This window comes from Styela clava, chromosome 7 (genome assembly GCF_964204865.1).
Source record: "Styela clava chromosome 7, kaStyClav1.hap1.2, whole genome shotgun sequence".
Lineage (NCBI taxonomy): Eukaryota > Metazoa > Chordata > Ascidiacea > Stolidobranchia > Styelidae > Styela > Styela clava.
The window spans coordinates 21,712,507-21,726,020 of NC_135256.1; the positions used below are offsets into that span (position 1 = coordinate 21,712,507).

Genomic DNA, 13,514 nt, shown 5'->3' on the forward strand with positions numbered 1-13,514 from the left:
TTATTTTGTCCTTCTCTTATCCCTAAACAGCGCGTTACCGGTATCCAAATACGCCTCCACGCTTGGCGAAATTAAACCCCTTAGTCCGGTCCGATAAGGGGCCTTTTTGGGCCCAACATTGTTTTCAGACATAAAGTTTTTTCATTTGTGATTATTCATCTTGGGGTCATTGCTCATCATTTCTCAGCCTTGAGCATTTTTTACGGCTTGATATTTGTATCAGTGTTTTTCGCCAAATCTGTGCACCATAATGACGCACAACCTGAAAGCTAACCTGGTACACGTACTATGTTCATGTTGTGCGCCATCTTGATGCACATACTACGGAAGCACCAAATTTACTAGGAAATAAAATCAATAACTTTTAGGTATTTGTTGAAAAAAACTTACCGAAAATATTTTCAGGCGACCCGGTTATGGGTCGCGACCCATAGATAGGCAAACACTGTTGAAAAACATAAGCGTAAAATAAGGAGTACTATACTATTTAAAAATACCCACTATTGTTGTAATTAACAATACAAGCCTGTTAATGCAGTCGTTTAAGTGGATTACGACAGTTTGTGCGCAAATATACACCCGGTGGAGAACAGTCAATTATTTGTTAGCAAGGATTGTTATGAAGCGGGATGATCACGAAGATGCAGTGAAAGATAATGCTATCACGAGAACACGAATGATAAAATTGCTACATTGTAATTCAGTTTATGTTCGATGCCAATGCTTTTCAAACTACCAAAGACCCTCAAGAGATTTGCTTTATCTCTTCTATAAAAATAAATAGATTTTATATATTCGCATTTCCATCTGTTTGTTCGTGCTCCCAGATAACCGACCCGTGGCATGCAAGGAGGCCGGAGTCGCCTTTTAACAAACCCTGTCCTAAACTGAAAAAGGTAGCCGTGTTTTTCTTGTCTGTTGTCATGCTGTCCCTCGAATTCACCTACAACAAAAAATTCACGAAAAAGGGTTTTAGATTTTATGATTTCATTAATATTCTCGACAATGAATGATATACGGGTGGTAAAATGCCAGAGACAGAGCTCCAAGAGATCTGCAACTACAAATATCAAAAAAATGAGGCGAAAAAAAGTTACACTACAACATAGTCACATGTGCTGTATTCACGATAGATAATAGGTTTACCAAAAAGCATCACATGTAAAATGTGTAACTTTCTTCGACAGAGCCCCAAGAGATCTAACTACAAATATCAAAAAAGTGAGGCGAAAAAGAAGTTACACTACCAGATAGTCAAATGTGCTGTATTCACGATAGATAACTGGTTTACCAAAAAGCATCACATGCAAAATAGTAAAATAAAGATAAATTCAGCAATATCTACCTATGACTTGGTGATATGCATCCGTTGATGATTTTATGCGTTTGTTTCGGAAATTTAATGACAGAATTAATTGTGATTGTTGGGGTTAAGAAAAAAAAGATTGAATAAAAAAAGTTTTCAGATTTGAAAGAAGTAAAAAAATACTCTCATGTTTTTCTTCATTTGATAACCACGCCACAGAACTTCTCCGATAAATATACGCAGCAATTGCGAGAGGCAGAAATACCAAGATGGGATTTCATCGCATTGCAAACCATCCCATCTGAACTGCGTGGAAAAGATTATACCTATCTACACACTTGAAACACTATGTCAGATGAGCGTCATATTATCGAGTATCAGTAAAGGATTAGTGCAATGAAAAAAAAACATATAAAGCCTAACTTTCAGTGCAATATAATAACTTTCATATGCAATCAAATATTCTTATTGTAGAATATATATTTAAAAACATTTCGTCACGCCAACCGCAGTCTGAAACTTTTTGTCTCTGGCTGAGCTTAGATATCATGGCACTCATGTAAACTGGTGTAAGGCAGGTCTCATATTGAAACGCCACGGGATGGAGCAGATAATATGAGTATTCATCCCCCAGCTGTCATTCGAGTGGGTACTGCTGTTTTTATTGCAGATGATACTGATTTTCTTGTATTAAAGATTTACTGGCATCACCGATTTATGTATGTCAAATGATGGATATCAATAAATCGGTTGAAAACCAACACGCAATATTACAAAACTCACCTCCAACACGCGGTTTGAATGAATGAAAAAGCTGGAACTAGTATTCTTTAGAAAAGCATACAAATTCTATGGGATGAAATCATACGCAAAAGCTCGTCAAAAACCGATAGTTAATAAACAAGTGGATTTGATGCATGTGTGCAAAAATGTGCACGTACAACCGAAGCACTCAGGAAAATGTGTGTGATGTACTAGTGATCAAAATGGTTGACTCAACTATGTTGGCATAACAGGTGCACATCTCGGTTTCGCATACACATACCGTCTATCTCTACAAGGATATAATAATTTGATCAAAGTCAATGCTGAAGCTGAAAGGTTCCGGTTCAAAGAAAAAACGTTACACATCGTTAGATACCAGTGGATGGTTTTACATGGCCTTGTTCGGAGCGAAGGACGAGATCGAATATTCCAATCCATTTCAACTAATAAAAAATTTTTCCAAGTCCCGAAGCTTTAAGCAGGAAAACGAAATACCCGCGGCAAAACAAATGTAGTTTGAGGAGTGCAAAAGAAAGTGGCTAGATGTTGTCGATGGATCTTGGCTTAATAAGCCAGGCTTATATCAGTGAAATAAACTACAATTGATTGTACCAAAATCGAATTTCTGACATTGTAAGGAGATTCAATCACTATGTACTCAAAACTAACCCATGTAGGGATGAAATAATTGTTTTTAACAAAAAGGTGCTCCCGAAGTATTCGTGCCAAGATGGCGCACAACCTGAACATTATATGTGTACCAGGTTAGGGTTCAGAATGTGCGTCATCTTGGTACGAATACTTCCGGATCGCCTTAGTATCTACTTAGAAAAAATTGCTCAACATTATATACTCCACACCCACCTGGATATCATTATTTATGTCATTGACATTATATATAAACAATAAGAAAAAAATTATGTATCAAAACGAGCGTCGGCCACGATTCTGCCGGATTACCTGTTCCCATGAATAAAAACAGCGAATTATTATGTCCAGGAACAGACGATTAGTTCAGTAGCCAAAGAAAAAAAGCTATTTCTCACAGAAAGAAAAGGGAAAATCTAAGAACGAGAAGAATAGGAACAACATAATAATAATAACAAATCGATTCATAGGTCCATTTCGTGTCCAATATTGCGTTAAAATTGTTAGGAAAATGGATATCGGTATATCTCTACTAAAATTACGAGAAGTCCTTTTAGCTTACCCTTCTTTCTTCGATGTATGACATTTCCAGTGAATAATTTATAGAAAGTTCTTCGTCAAGATATGTCATAGGGAATATACATGTTCATTTATGTGTATCTGTGCTCATGTGTCTGTTGTAATTAATCAGTATACCAACTTCTAGACTCTTCCTTGGACACCCGAAATACACATCAGACCAGGGATTTCACTGCGGGTAATCCAATGTGACTTGAACAAATGAGCAACAGTGGCTTTCAAGGAGATATTGCACCATTTTTGTCACAATCAGCGAACTCCGCCGATAGTTTGAAATTGCTAGCATTTTCCATCGAGAAATAATAATATGGGCCTAAAATGATCAATGACAAGAATGTTCTCGAAGGCCTATTTTTAGATTTTAGCTTCTCTCGAATTACCGCGCGCGATCGCGATTCTTCTCTCGTTTTATAAATACTCGACGCTAGCGTCGATTAAATCATATCGACTGTTCTCAGCGTAGCGTGTTCTTATTGAAGTTCATAAAGCTCCAGAAATATATTCGCAGAATAGATAAATTTTCATTTTTCAAAATGCCTGCTGTAGGAATCGACCTCGGAACCACATACTCGTGTGTTGGAGTTTTCCAACATGGAAAAGTAGAAATTATAGCAAATGACCAAGGAAATCGAACAACACCAAGTTATGTTGCTTTCAACGACACTGAGCGACTTATTGGAGACGCCGCAAAAAATCCAGGGTAAGGTCGCTGCGCTACCCGCGAGGGGAATTGTATGGAAATATTTTTAGTAAATTTAGAAGCATATGTTTGTTTGAAGTTTGTTGGAGGACCCGGGTCGTTGCGCCGGACGAATGACGGAAATTCGTCCGGCGCTGTGCCCCCGACCACTCTAGTCCATTAAGAAGTTCAAATACCCTGTAATAAACTGATCACCCCTAACCGGAGTCGAATTTTTCCAATTTTAAGGTCCGTGATCACTCAACCGTTACGAAATTTTTTTGACATAAACTAGACCTCAACTACCTTGCATGACCCGAATATGGCGCCTCTACCTTCTACCATTCTCGAGATATAACGTGAAATCACTGGAGCGTGACTGAGGAGATGGAGAAATAAAATTTCTTTCAAAATAGATTCAAATAATTTTTCTAAACATGCCCATGCCTTTACTTTCTCAACAGGTCCTTTCAGAGGCCTGCAATAAGCCAAAATCACTAGACCATGACTGGGGAGTGAGAGAAAAAAAATTTCTTGAAAAAAGCATTAAACTAAATTTTCCCAACATATCTATCTATTTTATTTCTCGATAGCTCAATTTTTAGGTGCGCAACCTTCTTACGCCACTGGAGGGCGATTGGGAGGGGGAATTCCCAAGATTCAAGTGGTGAAATATTCTATATATTAGTCCCTTTGAGATTTAAGCATCACTTTGCCCAAAAACCAATTCCAAGTGCTCCTAATAGCCAAAAAATCATATTATCTAAGTGGGCGTGGCTTTCCACACGTTTTCTCACCACTGGGGGGGCGGTGGCAGTGCCCCCACCCCCAATTGCACTTGGAAAAAATCCCAATACTCGGGCAAACGCTTTCTGGCCCCGGAAACGCAGCTAAACGGCTTCTAAACCCCAAAATCACTCTTGCGAGACTTGATTGACAGCCTGAAATAATTAATGTCACGCAACCTTAATTTTGGGCCACCAAAAGCCCGTTTTGGCCCACTTCCTTTGGCCCGATCGTTCTGAAAAATTTTATTTGCTATTTTGGTAACTGCCCCCTACTACATGCCAAGTTTCGTCCAGATCGGCCCGCCAGTTTTCTGGGAAATGATAACTCGATGGGTCTTAGCCAAGAGACTTCGTCACATTATTTTTGCCCTACGCGCAAAGTCTTTTGACCATTACTGTGCATACGCACTAAAGTGCTCTGTGTTGCCTGACCATCCAGGGACGGTCGCTGCGCTACCCGCGAGGGGAAATGTAAGGAAAATATTTGAGTATAAACGAGCGTATGTTTCATTATGAGTTTGTTGGATGCACCAGGGTCGTTGCGCCGGACGAATGGCGGAAATTCGTCCGGCGCGTAGCCCCCAGCCACTTTAGTTCATTCAGTAGTTTAAATAACAGGTCATAAACTGATCACTCTTGATGGATGTCGATTTTTATCAATTTTAGGGTCCGTGATCACTCGACCGTGACGAAATTTTTTAGGCATAAACTTCACTCCAACTACCTTGTACATCCCAAATATGAGACCCCCATCTATTACCGTTCTCGAGATAGGGCAGAAAATCACTGGACCGTGACTGAAGGCTACTAGAAAAAAAATTCCGCTGATACGTGATTGGAATAATTTTTCTGATCATGCCCATGCCTTTAGATTCTTGATAAGACCTCTCTGAAGCCGGCAAAAGGCCAAAATCACTAGACCGTGACGGAGGCACGGGAGCAAAAAAATTTCTTGAAAAAAGTATTAAACTAAACTTTCTCAACCTACCTATGTATTTTTTTTTTCTAAATATCTCTAATCTTAAGCGCAACGATCCGAACTCACTGGACCGTTACGGGGAAGGGGAATCCCCAAAGTTCGGGTGGTAATATATTCTATTAATTAGTCCCTTTGATATTTATGCATCGCTTTGCCCGAAAACCGATTCCAAGTGCTCCTATTCGCCCAAAAACCATATTACCTAAGTGGGCGTGGCTTTCCACACGTTTTCTCACCACTGGGGGGGTGGTGGCACTGCCCCCACCCCCAATTATACTTGGATAAATTCCTAATACTCGGGCAAACGCTTTCTGGCCCCGGAAACGGAGCTAAACGGCCTCTAAACCCCAAACCCACTCTTGCGTGACTTGATGGACAGCCGATTGACCAATCAGCAGCTCCGGGCCACTAAAATACCGTTTTGGCCCACTTCCTTTGGCCCGATCGCTCCCAAAAATTTTCTGTGTTCATTTGGTAAATGTCCCCTGCTACATGCCAAGTTTCGTCCTGATCGGCCCTTCGGTTCTTCAGATAATAGTGATTTACGAGTGCTCCCAGAGAGTACTTCCAGCTTTTTGTCTTCTGTGCAAAGACTTTTGATCTATACTGTGCATACGCACTAAAGTGCTACCGGGTTGCCATACCATCCAGGGTCGGTCGCTTCGCTACCCGCGAGGGGAAATGTAAGAAAGAGATTTGAGTATGAAAGAGCGGATGTTCCATTATGAGTTTGTTGGATGCACCAGGGTCGTTGCGCCGGACGAATGGCGGAAATTCGTCCGGCGCGTAGCCCCCAGCCACTTTAGTTCATTAAGTAGTTTAAATACCACGTCATAAACTGATCGCTCTCGATGGATGTCGATTTTTATCAATTTTAAGGTCCGTGATCACTCGACCGTGACGAAATTTTTTAGGCATAAACTTCACTCCAACTACCTTGTACACCCCAAATATGAGACCCCCATCTATTACCGTTCTCGAGATATGGCAGAAAATCACTGGACCGTGACTGAAGGCTACTAGAAAAAAAATTCCGCTGATATGTGATTGGAATAATTTTTCTGATCATGCCCATGCCTTTAGATTATTGATAAGACCTTCCAGAAGCCGGCAAAAGGCCAAAATCACTAGACCGTGACGGAGGCATGGGAGCAAAAAATTTTTCTTAAAAAAGTATTAAACTAAATTTTCTCAACCTACCTATGTATTTTTTTTTCTCAATATCTCAAATCTTAAGCGCAACATTCCGAACTCCCTGGACCGTTACGGGGAAGGGGAATCCCCAAAGTTCGGGTGGTAATATATTCTATTAATTAGTCCCTTTGATATTTAGGCATCACTTTGCCCGAAAACCGATTCCAAGTGCTCCTAATCGCCCAAAAACCATATTACCTAAGTGGGCGTGGCTTTCCACACGTTTTCTCACCACTGAGGGGGCGGTGGCGGTGCCCCCACCCCCAAAAATACTTGGAAAAATTTCCAATACTCGGGCAAACACTTTCTGGCCCCGGAAACAGAGGCAAACGGCCTCTAAACCCCAAACTCACTCTTGCGTGACTTGACTGACAGCCAATTGACCAATAAGCAGCTCCGGGCCACTAAAATCCCGTTTTGGCCCACTTCCTTTGGCCCCATCGCTCCCAAAAATTTTCTGTGTCAGTTTGGTAACAACCCCCCGCTTCATGCCAAATTTCAACAGGATCGGCCCGCCAGTTCTCTGGGAAATGGTAATTCAAGTGCTCTCACCTAAGATACTTCGTACCAATGACTTTCGTGCAACGAATTCTGACTTCAACTTTGCATTCGCACTTTTTGTGCTCTATGTTGCCTGACCATCCAGGGACGGTCGCTGCGCTACCCGCGAGGGGAAATGTAAGGGAGATATTTTAGTATAAACGAGCGTATGTTTCATTATGAGTTTGTTGGATGCACCAGGGTCGTTGCGCCGGACGAATGGCGGAAATTCGTCCGGCGCGTAGCCCCCAGCCACTTTAGTTCATTCAGTAGGTTAAATAACACGTCATAAACTGATCACTCTTGATGGATGTCGATTTTTATCAATTTTGAGGTCCGTGATCACTCGACCGTGACGAAATTTTATAGGCATAAACTTTACTCCAACTACCTTGTATGACCCAAATATGAGACCCCTGTCTATTATCGTTCTCGAGATATGGCAGAAAATCACTGGACCGTTACTGAAGGCTACTAGAAAATTTTTTTTGCTGATACGTGATTGGAATGATTTTTCTGATCATGCCCATGCCTTTAGATTCTTGATAAGACCTCTCTGAAGCCGGCAAAAGGCCAAAATCACTAGACCGTGACGGAGGCACGGGAGCAAAAAAATTTCTTGAAAAAAGTATTAAACTAAACTTTCTCAACCTACCTATGTATTTTTTTTTCTCAATATCTCAATTCTTAAGCGCAACATTCCGAACTCACTGGACCGTTACGGGGACGGGGAATCCCCAAAGTTCGGGTGGTGATATATTCTATTAATTAGTCCCTTCGATATTTATGCATCGCTTTGCCCGAAAACCGATTCCAAGTGCTCCTATTCGCCCAAAAACCATATTACCTAAGTGGGCGTGGCTTTCCACACGTTTTCTCACCATTGAGGGGGCGGTGGCGGTGCCCCCACCCCCAATTATACTTGGATAAATTCCTAATACTCGGGCAAACGCTTTCTGGCCCCGGAAACGGAGCTAAACGGCCTCTAAACCCCAAACCCACTCTTGCGTGACTTGATGGACAGCCGATTGACCAATCAGCAGCTCCGGGCCACTAAATTACCGTTTTGGCCCACTTCCTATGGCCCGATCGTTCTGAAAAATTTTCTGTGTTCGTTTGGTAAGTGTCCCCCGCTACATGCAAAGTTTCAACCCGATCGGCCCGCCAGTTTTCTGGGAAATGGTAACTCGTAGGGTCTGCCCTAACATACTCTGGACTAGTCTTTCGTGCAACGAATTCTGATCTATACTGTGCATGACGCACTATAGTGCTTTTCCTTGCCTAACCATCAAGTAGCAATGAATCCAACCAACAGTGTTTTCGACGCCAAAAGACTCATTGGCCGAAAATTTGACGATGCAACCGTACAAAGTGACATGAAACACTGGCCTTTCAAAGTTGTGAGCGAAGAAGGTAAACCTAAAATCAATGTAGAATACAAAGGCGAGCAAAAGAATTTTTTCCCCGAGGAAATCAGTTCAATGGTTTTGACAAAAATGAAAGAAACTGCTGAAGCGTACCTAGGAACGCCAATTAAAGACGTGGTTATTACAGTGCCAGCATATTTCAACGATTCTCAACGCCAAGCTACAAAAGACGCTGGAACTATTGCTGGTTTGAATGTTTTGAGAATTATCAACGAGCCTACAGCTGCAGCCATCGCTTACGGCCTCGACAAAAAATCGGGATCAGAACGAAGTGTATTAATTTTTGATTTGGGAGGTGGCACTTTTGATGTCAGCGTTCTAACTATTGATGACGGCATCTTTGAAGTGAAATCCACCAGAGGAGATACTCATCTAGGAGGAGAAGATTTTGATAATCGGATGGTTAACCACTTTATTCAAGAATTCAAACGGAAATTCAAGAAAGATCCTTCTGGAAACAAACGAGCGTTACGTCGTCTTCGCACTGCTTGTGAACGAGCAAAGCGTACACTCTCATCTTCAACACAGGCAAATATTGAAATCGATTCACTTTTCGAAGGAGTTGATTTCTACAGTTCAATTACTAGGGCAAGATTTGAAGAACTTTGCTCTGATCTCTTTCGAGCAACAACTGAGCCTGTTGAACAAGCTTTGCGTGATGCAAAAATTGACAAAAGCAAAATCGATGAAATTGTCCTTGTTGGAGGCTCGACTAGAATACCAAAGGTTCAAAAACTTCTTCAAGACTTTTTCAATGGAAAAGAACTCAATAAATCTATAAATCCAGACGAAGCAGTTGCATACGGAGCCGCTGTGCAAGCAGCTATCCTGTCAGGCGACAAATCGGATGAAGTCAAAGACCTCCTTCTGCTTGATGTAGCGCCTTTGTCACTCGGAATTGAAACAGCGGGTGGAGTAATGACAACTTTGATTAAACGCAACACCACAATTCCATCTAAACAAACCCAAGTATTCACGACTTACGCAAATAACCAACCAGGCGTTTTGATTCAAGTTTATGAAGGCGAACGTGCAATGACTAAAGACAACAACTTATTAGGAAAGTTTGATCTTACTGGCATACCTCCAGCTCCGAGAGGCGTTCCGCAAATTGAAGTAACCTTCGACATAGATGCAAATGGTATTATGAACGTGTCTGCTGCTGATAAAAGTACCGGACGAGAAAACAAAATCACAATTACAAATGACAAAGGTCGCTTGAGTAAAGAAGAGATTGAGAAAATGGTGAACGACGCAGAAAAATACAAAGAAGCAGATGACCGAGAGAGGGATCGTATACAAGCAAAGAATGGGCTCGAATCCCACACCTATAATGTGAAAGCCTCAGTCGAAGATGAGAATATCAAGGACAAAATTTCTGAAGATGACAAAAAGACTATTCTCAACAAATGTAACGAAATAATCACATGGCTTGACAATAATCAGACGGCGGAGAGAGATGAATATGAATACCAGCAAAAGGAGCTAGAAAAAGTTACCAAACCTATATTAACAAAATTGCATCAGGCCGGAGGCCCATCAACTGGAGGTGTTCCACCACAAGCAACCGCAGGCCAGTCAAATACTGGTGGTCCAACCATAGAAGAAGTTGATTAAAATGTCCTAGTTGTTGGTGTCTCTAAACAAACTGTATATAATAGTTGAAATTCTGTCGCCTAGTAAACCTAGTAAGCATGCTTTTTTTGATAATTTTCTTTGTGATTTTCACTAATTTTTTTATTCGATTATTTTTAATTTAAACGGATTAATTTGGCATGGTGCTTTTTCATGTTTATGTTTTAACAAGTTTTCGTATCAAATATTGTTGTCATTTTATCCATCAATGAGTTTACTCACAGCAATAAGAGCGAGCTTATAGCGCAAGTAGACGACATGTCAGTATACGAGATCGCCTTTCGGAACAAAACTATCTACAAAAACTGGTTAAGTTTAATAATTTATACCTAAAATAAGCGCTGGGCCTATGGAAAAGTACGAGACCGTATAGTAGGAGTGGCCCTAGGTCGGCCCCGGTAAAAGCAAGCACTGAGACACCAAAATGATAATCTGGTAATCTAATTAAGAAAAAAATATATAGGCCTAATATATTTCCATGCGACGAAGGGAATTGTAGATCAGTGCTTCCCAAATCCCAACCCGAGAACGTGGTGAGTCCGGCTCGGGTTCGGATATATCGGCTACATTGAGAATTTTTATACAGAGAAACAATAATATTAATTACAACGTAAAGCAATTGCATTGCCGTTTAGGTATACCATTTTAATTGTGCAATACCTCCGCTTTTACTGTGACAATAGACTTTTTGTTAGTTTACAATCAGTTTCATGACCAAACCAATGCATGTATCTGCATATATATTCAAAAGATGATGCTTATGGTTATGGGTTTATCCCATCATCTGAAGACGACAGTAAATGCACTTTGTCTCTGCTGAAAGAAGAAAGGGCGTGAGCCTGGGTTTGAAGTGTTTTCACTGTAGTCGGGGTCATATTCTCAGGAGAACTTTAGGCTTTCAATGGTTGTGAAAGGAGTCAAAGTTTTCTACAGAAACTCAAAAAGCAACATATAAGCAGCATCTTAAGAGAGCTTGAGTAGGCCAAAGTTTTTGGTATCAACCTGTGATTTAGAGCTCGATTCGAGGTAGAAATTATTTTCAACCCGAGCTGGAGTCGTTTGTAAGCTTTCCCCGACTCTACATTCCTCCACACAAGTCTAAGGTTTCCATTAAGTGTTACAATGTTAATTGATTTAGTAGTTGCTCTCGTTATATTCAACGTTCATTTAATTTTCGTATCGGAGTCTGCATAGATTTATGCTCCGGAAATGGTCCGCAACCAAAAAAGGTTGGGAAACACTGTCTTAGAGGAAGCGTGTGAAAAGATATTTGATCAATACATAAAATATTCCATGAAACTGACCGAATTTCCTTCAAGTGTATTCAGATAATTTTTCCTCAACATGATCGAATGTTTGCGTATGTAATTATGTATCCGCTGGACGGTTACGGCTTCCGCCACCAACAAGTCCATGCATCTGATACAAATATCTGGCTAACTGATCCCATATGACTAAACGCCCTAGAGACTTTTCTCTCCCCCGGAATAATTATGTAAATCCTATCCCATATAAGAATGACATGATTTATAAACATCTATCAGCTACTTTCAGTCTAATACATATATATATTGTAATTAGATATCACCGAATCGTTAAATAAACAGTAACAAATCACTGTTATAATTATTCCAATTTAAGCTGATTTTATTTATGAAGAGAAATAAACTTGCCACAACTAATTATATCAGTGCTCTTGGCTACGTAAAATTCCAGAGTGATTTAATCAAAAGTCCCGTTTTACTCCGCCAGCCAACGTCAGGCGAAGCATACCAACATAAGTACTTGCTTGGTTCTTACAATTACCGGTATACGTATGTATCGATAACAGACTTGCCTCGGCCTGCCAGTGATCAGCAATGCGGGCTTGCACTGAGTCACCGCTTGCGGAAAGCCCGCCTCTTTATAAAGCTTGGTGATTCGGGACCAGGAGTAATGATTTGGTCAATGAGCAATAAACACCAATGCAGTGGCAACCAAAGCATCATTGCGCTATCTGGTCGAAAACGCCAACAACGTTGCACCGATATACTTAACGGCATCACATTAATAGGATGGGTTTTACATATTTATCCCGGGGAAAGGAAAGCCGCTAAGACGGCTTAATCATATGTCGAACCACGGCCTTCGTCCGGTTACCAGTTCATGTCAGGTATGGGATTAGTTAGACAGTTCTTTGTTTTAGATGCATGGACGTATCGTTTCACTTCACCACGAATCCAGGGGTCGGTCGCTTCGCTACCCGCGAGGGGAAATGTAAAGAAATGTGTTTAGTAAGGTAAAAAGTAGGTGTTTGTTCTGATTTTGTTGGAAGACCCTGGTCGTTGCGCCGGCCGAATGGCGGCATTCGTCCGGCGCGGTGCCCCCGACCTTTTTAGTCCATTAAATAGTTTAAATACCAGGTTAGAAACCGATCACCCTCAATGGAAATCAAGTTTTATTAATTTTAGGGCCCGTGATCACTCAACCGTGACGAATTTTTTTTGACATAAATTAGACCTCAATTAACTTGTATGACCCAGATATGGCCTCTCTACCTATTACCATTCTCGAGATATAACGTAAAATCACTGGAGCATGACTGAAGAGTTGGAGGAAAAAAATTCCTTTTAAAATGGATTCAAATAATTTTTCCAAATATGCCCATGCTTTCACTTTCTCAATATGTCCTTTCAGAGGCCTGCAATAAGCCAAAATCACTAAAGCGTGACTGGGGAGTAAGAGAACAAAAATTTCTTCAAAAAAATGTTAGACTAATTTTTCCAACCATACCTATCTATTTCATTTCTCAATAGCTCCATTTTTAAGTGCGCAACCTTCTTACGCCACTGGAGGGCTATTGGGAGGGGGAAACACCGATTTTTCAGTAAAGAAAATTTCAAATATTTATACTCTTTGAGAATTAGGCAAATCTTGGCCCAAAATCCCATTCACATGCCTCAGAATTGCCTAAAAACAATAGAACCTAAGTGGG

At 40.8% G+C, this 13,514-nt stretch overlaps 1 protein-coding gene across 1 annotated transcript; it reads left to right on the plus strand.

Moving 5' to 3' along the window:
* The first annotated feature begins 3,740 nt into the window (after nucleotides 1–3,740).
* On the plus strand, nucleotides 3,741–10,725 carry LOC120328696 (heat shock cognate 71 kDa protein-like). The gene is given in 2 exon segments (XM_078114547.1): nucleotides 3,741–4,003; nucleotides 8,772–10,725. Coding segments are annotated over 2 exon segments (1,923 nt in total). The 5' UTR covers nucleotides 3,741–3,831; the 3' UTR covers nucleotides 10,523–10,725.
* Nucleotides 10,726–13,514: the final 2,789 nt, after the last annotated feature.